Source organism: Urocitellus parryii, chromosome 2 (genome assembly GCF_045843805.1).
Source record: "Urocitellus parryii isolate mUroPar1 chromosome 2, mUroPar1.hap1, whole genome shotgun sequence".
NCBI lineage: Eukaryota > Metazoa > Chordata > Mammalia > Rodentia > Sciuridae > Urocitellus > Urocitellus parryii.
Genome location: NC_135532.1, coordinates 100406408 through 100423216, shown reverse-complemented (window position 1 = coordinate 100423216; position 16809 = coordinate 100406408). Strand labels below are relative to the sequence as shown.

General features: G+C 36.6%; 1 protein-coding gene across 3 annotated transcripts in view; it reads right to left on the bottom strand.

Moving 5' to 3' along the window:
- Positions 1 to 700: 700 nt before the first annotated feature.
- Positions 701 to 16809, bottom strand: part of Ppp2r3a (protein phosphatase 2 regulatory subunit B''alpha) — a 175870-nt gene continuing 159761 nt past the window's right edge. For all 3 annotated transcript variants that reach the window (XM_026384073.2, XM_026384076.2, XM_026384074.2), the window contains one exon: positions 701 to 3493. In XM_026384073.2, the coding sequence (XP_026239858.1) occupies positions 3370 to 3493 (124 nt within the window). In that variant the 3' untranslated portion in view covers positions 701 to 3369. The remainder of the gene's footprint in view (positions 3494 to 16809) is intronic.

Sequence of the window (16809 nt, the reverse complement as noted above, 5' to 3'; positions counted from 1 at the left end):
ATGCCATTATTTTAGTTATTTTTATGTGGTGTTAAGGATTGAACCTAGTGCCTCAACACATGCTAGGCAAGCACTCTGTCACTGAGCTATAGTCCCAGCCCTTCAATGTTCTTTTGAGTCCTTAAATAATAGTTTTAGAGCTGACAGTTTATCTTTTTGATTAGCCTTCATTAAATGTACATTTCTATGCAGAGATGCAGTTTGGTTCTAAGATAGAGAATTCCTTTTATTTCATCGTGTCCTGTGTTTTTCTAAATGATTCAATGGCAACTTTGCTGAAGAAAAGTAAAAGTTTTATCATAGATGAGAAAACTGTCCTTTTTCATACCATCGGTAACAAATGCTTTTTAACAAGTGCTTTAGAAAATAGTAAGTTCCAAAGTTTAGTGTCTGGATCTAACACTTTGCTGTTTATATATATTTATATAAATTTAGATATTTTCCCTTAAAAAATTATACATGATAGGTAAGGCTTGAAGTCCTGATTCCTCTGAACCCCTCACTCCCAAACCCCGATTCCTGTCCCCAAAGGAAAGCACTTCTCAGGTTGAGATATCCTTCTACACCTTTGTTCATAGTGTTCCCAGGGATTCAAAGAGTTACTTTAAAAAACTGAGGCTTGTTTATAGCATTACTTTTTCACACATAAATGAGTTGTAAGTGAGCAAAACCAGAAATTGATTATCTTAGTGAAACATGATTCATATTTGACAACTTTATTTAGCTTTGTGAAAAGGGAAAAACAAAAGACATGCAGTCTTCTCCACTCAAAACACACCTTAACATTTTCAAAAGCTGAGCAAATGACTGATCAGTCTAAAGTTTTATAAACACTCTGAATGGTACACAGTGACAAGTAAGATGCAGGAAAATACACAAAATTATATTAGTTTGATTACCTTGGCAATTATGCTATAAACTCATTAAATAGCTTTAAGGTAATGATAACTCTCAACCTAATATTTTGTCAAGGGACCTGGGATATTGTAATGACTTGAAATTTCCAGTTTAGCAATAATGATTATATTTAGCATGATCTTTACAAGTCAATTATGTTTTATATGTTTTATCCTAGTTCCCCAGAATTCACATTCCTTGAATTCAGCTCTAAGAAAGGAGTACAATGAAATACATGCATATAATTCTTAGAGAAAATGTGATAATTTGAAGAACCCAAATTAAATTATCCTATATTGGGATGGTGTTGCTAGTAGTACATTTTCATTCTGAAAATTTCTTTTGGATAATAGACTTTTAAAACCAAATACTGACCCAAGCAAAAGCTAGAGAACTTGAGTAACAAAAAACAAGATAAAAAAATTGAAGTCAAATACTTTGAAAAATATATATTAATTTTTGTTTTTTGGTACCAAGGATTGAACCCAGGGGTGTTTAACCACTAAGCTACATCCTCAGTCCTTTTTATTTTTTATTTTGAGATATGGTCTTGCTAAGTTGCTTAGGGCCTCACTAAGTTGCTGAGGCTGGCCTTGAATTTGTGATCCTTCTGCCTCAGCCTCCCATGCTGCTGGGATTACAGGTTAGTGCCACCATGCCTGGAGGGAAAAAACATATATTGCACAACTGAATTTAGTTATACTTTTTGGTGAGGGTCAGAAAGTTTAGGTCATTATGGACAACAAACCTGTAAACCATGTTTAGTTTCCTAAAATATTACTTCCTTCCTTTTATACTTTTATCTGAAATTTAAAAAGCTTTCTTTTCCTGGTAAATGATGAATGAGATTGCTGGTAAATTTCATGTATCATAAATTATTGTGTGTTTGGGATATTGTATGCGGTGTTTCCTAAAATTTCACTCATTTTTAAAACTATTAGCTGTAATAGTTATTTCTTTAGCTGTTTAATGGAAGATCAGTTATCATGAATAAAATAACAAGAAACTGGGAGGACCTTTTGACAGGCAATATTGCTGTCTTACAGTATTAGTTGGTATGCACTTCCTAAATTCTCTTGTCTCTGCTTTTTGCTTGCCATATCCCAAGGTTTTATTTCAGTCCTTAGCTTTTATACCAGCAAGGGGAACCAAGGTGGAATTGAAAAGGAAGCTACTCCAACACTTTAAATGCTGGTTAAAAGAAAAAAAGTCTAGGGAAACTTGATGAACAGAAATATTAAAAAAGATGCTTGGGTGGGGCTTCTTTTACTTGTGTCAGAAATACCCATCCTTTTAAGTAATTCTTTTCAATTTTGATCCTTCTTCCCATCCCCCTCCATAGTGTAGGATTTGGCTGTACTGTGGCCACCTGAAAAATGTAGGATTCTGAAATGAACACATCTATCACTATGGTAAATAACAGCTTTCTTTTCATGGGTGCCATCACTGTTTTTCCATTTCTGTGAGGAATACTGAGGTGGATGAAAGCTGGTGAACAGTTTCAACACTGAAGTAAGGAATAATGTTTAAGGTTTTGCTTTTGGCCTCATTTAATACTCATTGCAGAAAGGAATACAGTAAGAATATTTATTTCATACAGTACATCATCATTTTAAGTCTTTGATTAGCTCTTCTGTTAGTGTGAAGATAGGGCATCAATTAATTTGGAGATTAACATTATCATTTAATAGTTCTCTATAACTGTGAGATAAAAGGACCTTATTTTTTCAAGTATGAGTCAAATTCTGCACTTATGAAGATATTTTTTTCTTGATATTTTATGTAAAATCCACAGTCAAGATGGGGAGGTTGCCAGAGCTTGGAAGGCCCAGTGGTTACAATACCTGAGGATGTAAAGTGACTAGCAGTTTGGCAGGTTATTGTGAAATTAACATTGAACCAGGTTAGTTCAAGATCTTTGAACTCCAGTACACAAGATTGAGTCTTTGAGATGTTTTGGCAGTGCTTTTTATTACTAGGGCTAAGTCAATTCTGGAGGCCCTTAATACTTGAAATTCAAGTTCCAGAATTAATTTTTGACTCAAGTATTCTGCAAGTGAGTGTTTCTTCTAGGCTCCATAGGAGCCCTTAAGGGCCTCAGGGATGCTGGCCAACACTGAGGCAACTTCTGCTGCTGTGCAGAGAACTAATTGCTTGGCACTGTCCCAAGAGATCCTTGGTACATTCAGGGGTGTGTAGGTGCTGATTTTCAGACTTCGGAAGGTGATGGATGGCAGGCACATCCTTACGTTCACTTCCAAGGAAAATTCTGCAAGAGGTTTCAGGCAAACTGGAGGAGTTGCCTAAGTTGAGGGTGTATCTATACCCACTGCTTAAAAGCATTTTAAAGTTCCCAGTGCAGATACACTCTTGGGAGAAATCAAAGCCTTTAAAAAGCAGTATGCAAACTAGGGCATCTCTTCACAAGAAAAGAGTATTTAAAATATCTTCCTTTTATGTAGACATTGGCAGCTACTCTTCATCCACTGACTGAAGCTTTCCATGTTTCTCTGAAAGGCTTGAATTTATTTTATTGCCTTTGTTTCCAAATTCAGAGGGAGAGGCAGGTTCATCTGTTTCATAATCTTCAAAAGAGCTGAAAGAAAAAAGCAAAATTAAGTTGCTGAGTTTTGAAAAATGTTCTAATATTTGTGTAGAAGTCAATATATAAAATAGAAGGAGAAATAGCTTGAAGAAGTACCCTCAGTTGCTAAATGGCGGCTGTAAACAACTGCTGTCCCAGAGATAACACTCTTAAGTTTTAAGGAACAGGAACAATGTCTCTGCTCTTAAGTCTCTGTTAGAATTCACAGAAAATGTACTATATGAATGAGGCTTTCCTTATAGGCCTTGGTGGAAAAAAGCATTATGGATGGTGCCCATAGGTTAAGGAGTGTTAGGAGCTTTACATGAATGTTTTTTACTCAAGTGGTTTCCACCCAGACTTACACTTTCTCAACTCTTAGGCTGCTTTATAGTTTTCCTCCATAGCTTCCAATAAGCACATTCAGATGTGCAAGTGTGTGCACAGAGCATGCTAAAGCCCATTCATGGATTTCCTTCCATTTTGTTTTGCAGGACTTCACAGCACAGTTAGATGTTATTGCTAGAAAATTAAACTCTGCTCTCTTCATGTCTTCCATGCTGTCCCTGATATTTGCTTTAGGCAAAGATGACAAAATATCTTGTTGGATGATGGCTGCCTGAAGTTTTGAATTGATAAATATTCTGAGGCTTCATCTGAACCCAGAAGCATACGTACACATGGTCATTTACTTAAGTCTCTTTGAATTTGACATCATTGGCTTAGCCTTGTTACTTTTTGGAGGGACCTTCCACAATCTTTGAGCAGAAATTTCTGGATGTACAAGGCCAACTAGTGATTTTTTTTTGGGGGGGGGTGCTCGGGATCAAATCCAGGAAGACCTCATGTATGCTAGGCTTCTCTCTGGTTCCACCCTTTCTGAAGTGGGGTCTCACTATGTTGCTCAGCCTGGCCTTGAACTACTTTGGCTCAAGTAATCCTCCCCTGTCTTCAGGGTTGATGGGACTACAAGCACCTACCATTATGCCTGGCTCTTTGAACAGATTAGAGGAGGTTAAAACTTTAAAAAGCCTACCTGGTGTTTGGGAAATTGTTCCCTATGAATACCACCTTATGATACTATCAGAAATTAATAATCATTTTGCAACAATACTACAATTCCTGGTTTGTTTCCACTCTTATGTCCCTGTATCTTTGAGGCCTTAATGGAAGTGGATATGCTGGATGAGGCAGTTAGGAGTTAGTTAAGTGGTGGGTGACAGAGCCTTCATTTTGGGGAACAAAATTCTCAAAAAGTTTAGTCGTAGGATGTAACACCATTTTCTGTCAGAATGGAAAAAACATTTTCTTCTCCTTGGTGCATGAACATGATTCTGTAAGTTGTCAGTATCAACACAGGTTTGAGAATAAGAATTTTCAGAGTTGTCTGAAGTGAGACTCATTCAATAATATTTGAACTCTTGTTGCTAAGCATGAGCCAAATGCTAAAAATACAATGGGGGAAAGAGTGAACCAGCGCTGCTTCACAGCACTTGGAGTCTAGTGGAGGCAAATAGAAGACTGCTACCGATTTAGCTCTAGAGCATGGGTTTTGGACTCAGGACTCTACAATCTGTTCCAATCTGAATTTGCTCCATGTAACATTGAGTATATTACCCCCTCTACATCAGTTTTCTCAACTATTGAGTTCCTATTCCTCAGAATGCAGTGCAGATCAGGATGTGATAAACTTGACAAATGTTACCTACAATTTTTGTGATGAAGTATTGAAGCTTTTCAAAGCATGGCAGTGAGACCTAATCCTCTTTAAGGGGCAGGATTACAAATTTTTATCTTGAGTAAAACAAGAGAATTGCAAATTCAAGGTCAGTCTGGGCAACTCAGTGAAACCCCATCTCAAATAATAAAATAGGTCTTGGAATACAGCTCAGTGGTAGAGCACCCCTGTTCAATCACCAGTACTGCAAAATATAAAAATAAGGGAGTTTATCCATTGACCGCCCTTGAGATTCTCAACTGGGGTGATTTTGCTCCCAGGTGTCATTTGGTAATGTCTGGAGATACAGTTGATGATCAAAACTGGGTGTGTCTTACTTGCACTAGTTATACCCAAGGATACTGCTAAACATCCTACAATATGCCAGAAATGCCTCTCGATGGAATTACCCAGATTAAAACATCAGTGCTATTGAGAAACCCTGCTTTACCCCTTTCCCTTCAGTGTCTGCAGGTGAGATTTTGGACTAAGTTCTCCTTTTGTACTTCCCTGGCAATCTATTCTCACCATGCTTTGCCCACCACTTGTTCACCTATGGCTTCTCAGCTTTCTAAACTGAAGACCTCTTGAATCTAGCTGCCTACTAGATGGGTCTTTCAGGATGGCTGCTTCTACAAACCTGAACTCACCTTTCCTGCTGCCCTTGTTCTTCCTATTTTAATATTACCATTAACTCCTCGAAGCCAGAAACCTAGTTATCCCAAGTTCTTCCTATTTCCCTTTTATTTATTCAAATCCAGCCAGTTTCTTCTTTTTTTAAAAAAATATTTTTTTTAGTTGCCAATGAATTTTTAACTTTGTTTATTCATATGTGGTGCTGAGGATCAAACCCAGGGAATCACACATGCTAGGCAAATGCTCTCTACCACTGAGCCACAACCCCAGCCCTCCAGCCCTTCCTGCTTCTTGTACCTCATAGACACAGTCCTGCTTCTTCCTTCCTATTGCCATGGACTTAGTGTAGCGCACTGTACTTTCCTGCTTCGATTACTAGTTTCCTAATAATTGGTCCTCCATATTCTTTGCTACTGCCATACAAGGCTGTTAACCATGTTGGAAGGGTTATGGTCATATGCCATGTATATATTTTTGAATTGCTTGAAGTATCCATCTCTTTGGCTAACTGTTCATCTTTTCACCTGAGATGTCACTTGGGTTTCCTGAGTCCTTGCTTTTCGAGCTACCACTATCTATTATATAGATGTCTGTAATGGCTTCCTTAATATTATTTTTGGTACTGGGGACTGAACCAAGGGGTTCGTTACCACTGAATTTTATCCCCAGTCCTTTTATTTTGAGTCAGGTTCTCACTAAGTTGCAGGCCAGCCTTGAACTTAACAATCCTCCTCCCTCAGCCTCCTGAGTTTCTAGGATTATAGGCACAGATCACCATGCCTGACATGGCTTCTTTATTTCTCTTCATATTTCTATTCTTGCACCTCTGCCAATCAATCTATCAGAATAATCTTCGTTTAAGTGTGTGTGTGTGTGTGTGTGTGTGTGTAACATATATATACATATACATTTTTAAAATTTTTTTTGTACCAAGGATTGAACCAGGGTTGCTTAACCACTGAGCCACATCCCCAGCAAACCCCCCCCCCCCTTTTAATACATTTAAAAATATATTTATTTATTTTTATGTGGTGCTGAGGATTGAACCCAGTGCCTCACACATGCAGGCAAGTGCTCTGCTCTACCATTGAGCTACAACCCCAGCCCCTTTTAAATTATATATATATATATATTTTTTTTTTTTAATATTTATTTCTTTAGGTGTAGATGGACACAACACAATGTCTTTATTTTTATGTGGTGCTGAGGATTGAACCCGGGTCCCGCCTATGCTAGGGGAGCGCTCTACTGCTGAGCCACAATCCCAGCCCCTTAAATAATATTTTGAGACAGGGTCTGGCTAGGTTGCTTGGGGCCTTGCTAAGTTGCTAGCTTTCAACTTGTGATTCTCCTACCTCAGCCTCCCAAGCCTCCAGTATTCACTTTTTTTTTTTTTTTTTGGTACGGGAATAGAACCCAGGAGTGATTAATTGCTGGGCCACATTCTCCAGCCCCCACTTTTAATTTTTTAAGTTGTAGATTTTTATGTGGTGCTAAGATCAAACCTAGTGCCCTACACATGCTAGGCAAGTGCTCTTCCTCTGAGCTACAACCCCAGCCTCTCACTTCATTTTAAATTTTTTTAAAATATTTTTTTAAGTTGTCAATGGACCTTTATTTATTTATATGCAGTGCTGAGAATTAAACCCAGGGCTTCACACGTGTGAGGCAGGTGCTCTCCACTGAGCCCCAGCCCCAGCCCCAGTCCCTCACTTCATTTGTGGTGGCTGAAGGATCTCTTGTAGTTTCCCAAGGTCATGAATGATCAATTATAAATTCTTATTGTGGATGTAGAGAGGATGCTAATAATGAACCTCAGGGGGGGTGGGACAAAATTTCATTTTTATTACCAAACACTAAGCCTGGAATAGGACAGGTACCAGTAATAATCTATAGAAATAAATTAAAATTGAGCTTTGATTTGTTTTGTTGAATGTGGAAAAAAAAGTAAACCTTAGCTTCAGGTCCATATATTTATTGAGCATTGTACAAAAATGCCTCAAAACTATTCTATTTGTGAAGTTATAATTTATGCTTTAGAATATTCTTGTCTTCCTTTTCTATTCCTACATCCCAGTATATACACAGACCTCCTCATCCCTGTTCACTGTTAATTTCTCTTACCTCACTGAGGGTAGTGAGGCTCAGACAAGCTCTCACCTCACTAGCTATGTTCCTGGAAGCATGATGCGCTGATGGGTTTTTGGTTGGTCACTTTTGCCTGTAGGGCCTTGTGTTCCAGTGCTGATAGAAGTCAATATAGAAATCTTACAATGAGTAATTTAATTAAGTTGGTATTTAATATAAAGGAAAAAGCTGCCTTTTAAAAACATTCAGTATAAAACAGTTCTTACAAAGTACCTAAACGTCCAATAATGAAGAAATGGATGTGAGTTATTGCTCGTGAGAATGCACTGAAGCATTAAAAGTCATGCTTTTGAACACACTACTAACATTTAAGAGTCAAGAGAAATACAACAAAGCATAAATAACGATGTTATCTCTGGCCTGCTGAACCAAGAGTGGTTTTTAATCTCTTTATAATTTTCAGTTTTTCTTCAGCAAGCCTGTATTTTTCTATGAATCAGATTCCCAGAACAAGGAAAACTGTTTAATCTGGGTTACTTAATGCAAAGCTGTTGGTAAAATATCAGAATATCCTCCTGTAAGAGAGTACTTTTAAGATAATATATAAGGTTCTTAACTAAAAATCTTAAGTAATTAAGTAGTAGTCAACCTGACAGAAGAACTTGTTTCTGATGATTGCAGGTCTGCTTTTTAGAGTAACATGGAGGATCCTGTTGGCCCGCTTTATGTAATTTTGTGGAGTTTTAAACTTTATTGTAGAAAATAAGAGTGATACTTATATTAATGGCATCATATTTGTTGCTTTCCCACAGGTGACACATTTGGTCAAATCATTTTAAGTAATTGATATCCGTGTCTTCCCCATGACCATTCATTACTAGGACTGAATTTATGCAAGCGCTGTCATATGCTGTGGTCACTTGGTGCTGCATGTGCTAGTTCACAGGGCTTGCAGCCTCGTCCCTTCACCTCACTGAGGCCTGGAGTCATTACTGGCTTATTTACTGAAGGCCCTACGCAGGATCAGCCTTGAATCAGGAGGCATAGGCACTTGGCACGAAGGCTACTATGACTGCTGTTAGAAGGAAAAGCAGATGGAGAATTCCTAGTTGTTTTTGGAAGGTTAGGTCATCTGGCCTCCTGCAGATATCCTTGTGGTGAAGGTGGCTGCTGGAGAGTTGCTTTTTCCTGTGTTATTCGGTAAACATTTGCTGAGGACCTCCTATATCCCTAATGAGCTAGCTGCCAGGTGAGGATTACAAAACTAAGAAAAGGTTCTTTGCCTTTCAGGAGGCCACATCTAGAGATAAGATAAATAACTCCTTTTTTTTTGGCACTTATAAGATAGACACTGTAGGACACCTTATATACCTCATCTCTGATCCTCAGTACAGTCCCTCTGGTCACATAACACAAACTTTGTGTCAACTGTGTGTCCTGGGAATGAAGGGAATGAGGTAGGTGATGGAATGCCAGTTAGAGCTGATTAAATGCTACTTTGGAGAGGTTAGATAATGTAGCCAGGATCACAGAAGTGATAGTGATAAAAAGCCATTTTTAATGGATTATCTAGATACACATATATTATGTATACTGTCTTAGTCCTCTGCACAGCTAAGTGAGTATCCTTATTGTATAGGGGATGCCAAGGCTTAGATGCCTGAATCACACAGCTAGTGGTAGAGTAAGGCTCTGAGTTTAAGTTTGTCTAATTCCAAATTTCATGCTCTTATCTGTGTTGGTATATACTGTTACCAGCAGCTATGTGCCAGGTGCTTTACATACATTATCTCAGATTCTCACAACCACCTTGGAAGGTAGCTGCTGATAACTTCTGAAACTGAGCCTCAGGAGTCAGGTAACTGCCCAGCTGGTGAGTGGACCAGATCTGTCTGGCTCCTAAGCCTCTGCTCCTTCCTTGGTAAGGACATTCTTCCTCACTTTCTAATAACTGAATCTGGCAATTTCTGCTTGACATTTAGATTCACCCTGACTTCCTAGGTGATATAGCCTTGGGTTTTGAGTCTTGCTTTGCTTCTGAACTGGTCAGATGTTACTGCTGTAAATTACATTTTCTTTCTTGTTGATACCCTAGTACTCATTCAACAGGTGGCTGTTAACCCTCCTCTCCCCTTGAGACCTCCCCCACCTGTGCACTGTGCAAGCCTTATCTTATCTCTATAACATGAGAAGTGTCCAGCAAGAGCTTCTCATGTACAGTGGTTGAATTTCAGTAAAGCTGCTCTCTGCATCTCCTCTCATAACCCTTCACCTGTACTCTGTGTCCCCTACCTCCCCTTCTTCCTTTCCACACACACACTGGAGTTTTCTCCTAGTGCTAGTATAACTTGGAAAATACTTTTGCTTGAACCTATTATTTATTCACTTTAGCTTCCATCAATATCTGTTTTTATTCATACATGTATCTAAGTATCTCTATTTTCTACTTTCTTTAAAGCAAGTTACAAACTATGTTTGTATATATATGTTTGTGTGTATATATAGTTACATATGCATGACTATAGTTTTATTTAGCTTAAAAATAGTTTTATATTTGTGAAATAGAAAACTTGCATAGAAGTGATATGACAGGCTGTCTCTGAGTGGTGGATTTTAGGTAAAGACTTGTTTGTTATATCCTAACTGTTCTGTGTATATATTATGTAAACATATCTATCTAAGTAAACAGATAAAGAAGAAAAAGAACTTTTTTAAAATTAAAATACACCATCATTACATGAACCTTTTAAATTATAGCAGTATAAAAATGAAATTACTTGAAATTCCACAGCTCAGAGTTAATCAGTTAGTAGTTTGGAGTGATATCTTTTCGTTTGTGTGTTCTACATATATACTTTTTAATACTGAGATTATATCAAACAAATTTTTAGCCCTGATTTTTCTGTGAAATTAAAAATTTTCAAGCACAAAATTAACATGGCTGCATAATATCATGGCACAGATATCATGATATTTAACCACTCTATTACTTGTGCTGTTTGACATTTTTAATTTTAGAATTACCAGTGGTCAATGCCTATTGTTTGGATAGAACAATTCTATTCTATTCAAATTTCTGGGTACTTAAAACAGATATCCAGAATAAGAATTAGGGAGCCAAAGGACATAAATTCAGGCATCTGCTACAGGTTGTTGAATTAATTCCCAAGGATTTCCGTCTTCTATCAGCAAAGGTCTAAAAGTGCTTGTCCTGCCCAGTGAGTCTAGCGAGAGGTATTTCTGCCACATGATTTCTTTAAAGATACATTTATATATATGGTGCTGAGGATCGAACCCAGGGCCTCATGCATGCAAGGCAAACGCTCTACCATTGAGCCACAACCCCAGCCCCTATTGCGTGTATTCTTGATAATTGTCATTCTGACTGGAGTAAGATCAAATCTTACAGAGTAGTTTTGACTTGCGTTTCTCTAATTACTAGAGATGTTGAACATTTTTTCATGTATTTGTTGATCAACTATATACCTTCTTCTGAGATGTGCCTGTTTAGTTCCTTAGCCCATTTATTTATTGGGTTATTTGGTTTTTTTTTTTTGGTGTCAAGTTTTTGAATTCTTTATATATCTTGGAAATTAGTGCTCTATCCGAGGTGCTTGTAGTAAAGATGTTCTCCCATTCTCTGGGCTCTCTCTTCACATTATTGGTTATTTCCTTTGCTGGGAAGAAGCTTTTTATTTTGAACCCATCCCATTTACTGATAATTGATTTTATTTCTTGTGCTTTAAGAGTCTGCATAAGAAATAGAAAGAAGGCATTCCTGTCTTGTTTCAGTTCTTAGTGGGAATCCAATTTTTCATCCTTTAGAATGATGTTGGCCTTGGTCTTAACATAGAAAGTTTTTACTATGTTGAGGTATGTTCCTACTATCCCTAGATTTTCTAGTGTTTTGAACATGAAAAGGTGTTGTATTTTGTCAAATGCTTTTTCTGCATCTATTGAGATGATCATATGATTCTTGTCTTTAAGTCTATTGATGTGATGAGTTATGTTTATTAATTTCCATATGTTGAACCAACTTTGCATCCCTGGAATGAACCCCAATTGGTTATGATGCACTTCATTCCATCTTTTTAATATGTTTTTGTATATGATTTGCCATAATTTTATTAAGAATTTTTGCATCTATGTTCATCAGGGATATTGGCTTGAAGTTTTCTTTCTTTGATGTGTTTCCCTTTGGCTTAGGTATCAGAGTAATATTAGCTTCACAGAGTGAGTTTTGGGAGGGTTCCCTCCTTTTCTATTTCATGGACTAATTTGAGGCATGTTGGTGTTAATTCTTCTTTGAAGACCTTGTAGAACTCAGCTGAGAATCCATCTGGTCCTGGGCTTTTCTTGATTGGTACACTTTTGATGGCATCTTCTATTTCATTGTTTGATCTGTTTAAATTGTGTATGTCCTCCTGATTCAATTTGGACAGATCATGTATCTCCAGAAATTTGTCAGTGTCATTGAGATTTTCTATTTTACTGGAGTATAAATTTTCAAAATAGTTTCTAATCATCTTCTGTATTTTAATAAATCTGTTGTGATATTTCCTTTTTCATCACAAATTTTAGTAATTTTGAGTTTTCTCTCTTTTCATAAAAGTGGCTGAAGGCTTATCAATTTTTTTATTTTTTCAAAGAACCAGATTTTTGTTTTGTCAATTTTTAAAAATTGTTTCTTTTGTTCCAATTTCATTGAGTACAACCCTGATTTTAATTATTTCCTGTCTTCTATTATTTTTGATGTTGATTTGTTCTTTTTTTTCTTAAGACTTTGAGATATTGGGCTGGGGATGTGGCTCAAGGGGTAGCGCGCTCGCCTAGAGTGCGTGCGGCCCGGGTTCGATCCTCAGCACCACATACAAACGAAGATGTTGTGTCCGCCGAGAACTAAGAAAAAATAAATAAATGTTAAAATTTCTCTCTCTCTCTCTCTCTCTCTCTCTGTCCCCCCCTCTCTCTCACTCTCTCTTTAAAAAAAAAAAAAGACTTTGAGATATAATGTCAGGTTGTTTATTTGTTGAGTTTTTATTCTTTTCATGAATGAGCTCAATGCAATGAACTTTCCTCTTAGTACTGACTTCATAGTGTCTCAGAGATTTTTGTATGTTGTATTGGAGTGCTCGTTGAGTCTATATATGTCTGTTGAGTCTAAATTATTGATTGTATTATTAAGTTCTGTAGTTTCTTCATTTAGTTTTTGTTTGGAAGATCTATCCAGAGGTGAATGAGGTGTGTTAAAGTTATCCAGTATTATTGTGTTGTGGTCTATTTGATTTTTGAAATTTAGGTGGGTTTGGTTGATATATGTAGATGCTCCATTGTTTGGGGCATAAATATTTACAATTGTAATGTCTTGTTGATGTATGATTCCCTTAAGCAGCAGGAAATGTCTTTCTTTAACCCTTCTGACTAACTTTGGTTTGAAGTCCACTTTATCTGCTTGGGGGCTGGGGATGTGGCTCAAGCGGTAGGTAGCACGCTCGCCTGGCATGCTTGCGGCCCGGGTTCGATCCTCAGCACCACATACAAACAAAGATGTTGTGTCCGCCGAAAACTAAAAAATGAATGTTGAAATTCTCTCTCTCTCTCTTAAAAAAAAAAAAAAAACAAGAAAAAAAGAAACCCCTGCTTGTTTCTGCAGTGCATGTGAGTGGTATTTTTTCCCCATTCTTTCACTATCAGTCTTTGGATGTCTTTTCCTATAAAATGAGTCTCTTGAAGGCAGTATATTGTTGGGTCTTTTTTTTTTTAAATCCAATCTGCCAGTCTATGTCCTTTTTTTTTAGGTATTTATTTTTTAGTTGTAGTTGGATACAATACCTTTATTCTTTTATTTGTTTTCATGTGGTGCTGAGGATCGAACCCTAGCATGTGCTAGGTGAGTGCTTTACTACTAAGCCCCAGCCCCAGTATGTCTTAATTGATGAGTTTTAGGTCATTAACATTCAGAGTTATTATTGAAGTGTTTTGCATTCCCAGTCATTTTTTTTTTTTTAGATTTAGATACACACAGTATCTTTATTTTGTTTATTTTTATGTGGTGCTGAGGATCGAACCCAGTGCCTCACATGTGTGAGGCAAGTGCTCTGCCACTGAGCCACAATCCCAGCCCCTGCTTTTGGTCTTATACTTGATTTGGTTTCTCCTTTGATTGTTTTTTCCTTTAGTGCAGTGCCTCCCTTGCTGATTTTTATTGTTGTTTTTCATTTCCTCCTCACGGAATATTTTGCTGAGAACGTTCTGTAGTGCAGGCTTTCTTGTAAATTCTTTTAACTTTTGTTTATCATGGAAGGTTTTTATTTCATCTTCAAATCTGTAGTTTAATTTTGCAGATATAAGATTCTTGGTTGGCATCGATTTTCTTTCAGAGCTTGGTATATGTTGTTCCAGGATCTCCTAATTTTGAGGGTCTGTGTTGAGAAACCTGGTAAGATCCAAATTGGTTTCTCCTTATATGTAATTTGATACTTTTTTTCTTGTGGCTTTAAAAATTTTATCCTTATTTTGTATGGTAGGCATTTTCATTATAATGTGCCTTGGTGTGGATCTGTTGTAATTCTGTATATTTGGTATCCTATCAGCCTCTTGTTTTTGATTTTTCCAATTCATTCTTCAGGTTTGGGAAATTTCCTGATATTATTTCATTGAAAAGACTGTGTATTCCTTTGGGCACTCTGTGTTTCTTATTCTTGCATGGTTTGAGAGAATGGAAACCACAGCATGTGTTCAGTTCACCTGCTTGAAACTGAAAGCTAAAGCTGATCTATATTATTGCTCTTATGTTAGAAGTTTTGTTTGAAGCTTAATAGGTATTTTGTCAATGGTCTATGGATATAAATCACAAAGGTATTTTAAATCTATTTTCAAGGTATAGTTTACTATGTCTGCAAATAATAGGTCTCATCTTTTAGTTTTTCTTCAAAGATGTCATCAGGATAGTTTTATTTTTGTTTTTAAAGCAATCTTGATTCTTTTTATATTCAACCCGGAGGGCTTTTTTGTGTGTGTGTATGGGTGTGTGTGTGTGTGTATGTGTGTGTGTGTGTGTGTGTGTGTGTGTGTGTATGTGTGGAGGTTGTTATTGTCATTTCATAATTGGATTTTTCTTTTATTAAGTGAATCTATTCCTTTTACATTCATTTATCTGAAAATATTGGCCTTAGTTGATATCTTTAGTTTATACTGCATAGCCTGTGTTTTTTTTCTGTACATATTTTGTGATTAAATTAAAATATCTCAAGTTTGGTTTAGTATTTCTTAATATTTTTAACACCACAACTTAAATTAGCAATTTTTGAGGATATCTGTTAAGACTGCTAATGAAACTAACATATATATTTTATTTCTTCTCTGTACCTCTTAATCTCAAGTTATTTCTAGAATTTCCACATATATTTCTTCCCATTGTCTTTTAATGCCCTTAAAGTTATTTAGACTTATTTTTACATTTGAAAGGATTGAATGCTCACTTTTATTTCTTGTCAATCACAGCTGCTCCATTTCTGTTCTCTTTATTTTGGTTTGTCTCTTGGCTTTATGGTTATGTCCTTTTAAAAGAACTAAAAGGTGCTTTATTACCTGAAGTTTTTACATGTTTGAAAATATTCATTTGTATCTTTATGCTTGAATATTATCTTAACTTTGTATGTAAACACTGTCTCATAGTCTTTCAGTATTCTTACTGGGAGGTATCTGAAGCAAAGTTGATTTTTCCCCCCCTTGTCTTGCATTTTTTAAAAATGGGGAAAAAAAACCAAAACTCAAAATAAACTTTATTTATCTTTGAATTCCAGCAAATTGACAATGCAAATCTGGAAGCACTCATTATTATGAGTTCTTTGATATAATGTGACTTCTGACCTTTCATATTCAGGTCTTCTTTGCTGGGTGCAGTAGCACACAGCTGTAATCCCAGCAACTCAGGAAGTTGAGGCAGGAGGATTGCAAGTTTGAGGCCAGCCAGTCCCTGTCTCAAAAAATAAGAGCCTGGCAAGGTGGTCTATGCCTGTAATCCCAGCCTCTGGCAGGAGGATTGAAGGTTCTAGGACAACCTGAGCAACTTTGTAAGACCCTGTCTCAAAAAAAAAATTTTTTTTTAAAGGTTTGGGGGTGTGATTCAATGGTAAAGCACTCTTGGGTTCAATCCCCAGTACCAAACAGTAAAATAAAATAAAAGTAGATAAATAAATAAAGAGCTGGGGAGGTAGCACCCCTTCTTCAATCTCTAGTACCTACTCCCCTAAAAGCCTTTCTATCATCCTTGAATATGTATATTTATTCCATTATTCTATTGTCTAATACAAACAAGTTAGATACCTTTTGTTTTCCTTACATATACTTAACAAGAGTTATCTATTACATTTATCTTTCAAAGCCTTTTTCCTTGTCCCTATTATTTTTTTTTGATAAGGAAAGTAAAAAAATATATATCTACAACATGATCTTAGTGCTTACATGAGACTGTGTATAAATAGTATAATTTTGTTAACCTTCCCTTCATATGCTTAGATTGTCTATTTTTCACTATTATAAACATCTACACCTGTTCTTAACTATACCAATGATGCTTAATAAGATCAATAAAATAATTCCAAAAACCCTTAGACCATACTTGTGAATCCACTTTCCTATTTTATGATGTAGTCAGGCTCATGATATTCAATATATGAATGATTTTAGGATTTTCAGGTCATTGATATAAAAATGAAATTCCACTTTTGTGGCTAAACAGATTTTAAAAAAATGCTCAGATTAAAAAAGACCCTTAAGGGCCGAGGTTGTGGCTTAGTGGTAGAGCACTTGCCTAGCATGTGTGAGGCACTGGGTTCAATTCTCAGCACCACATGCAAATAAATAAGTAAATAAATATCCATGG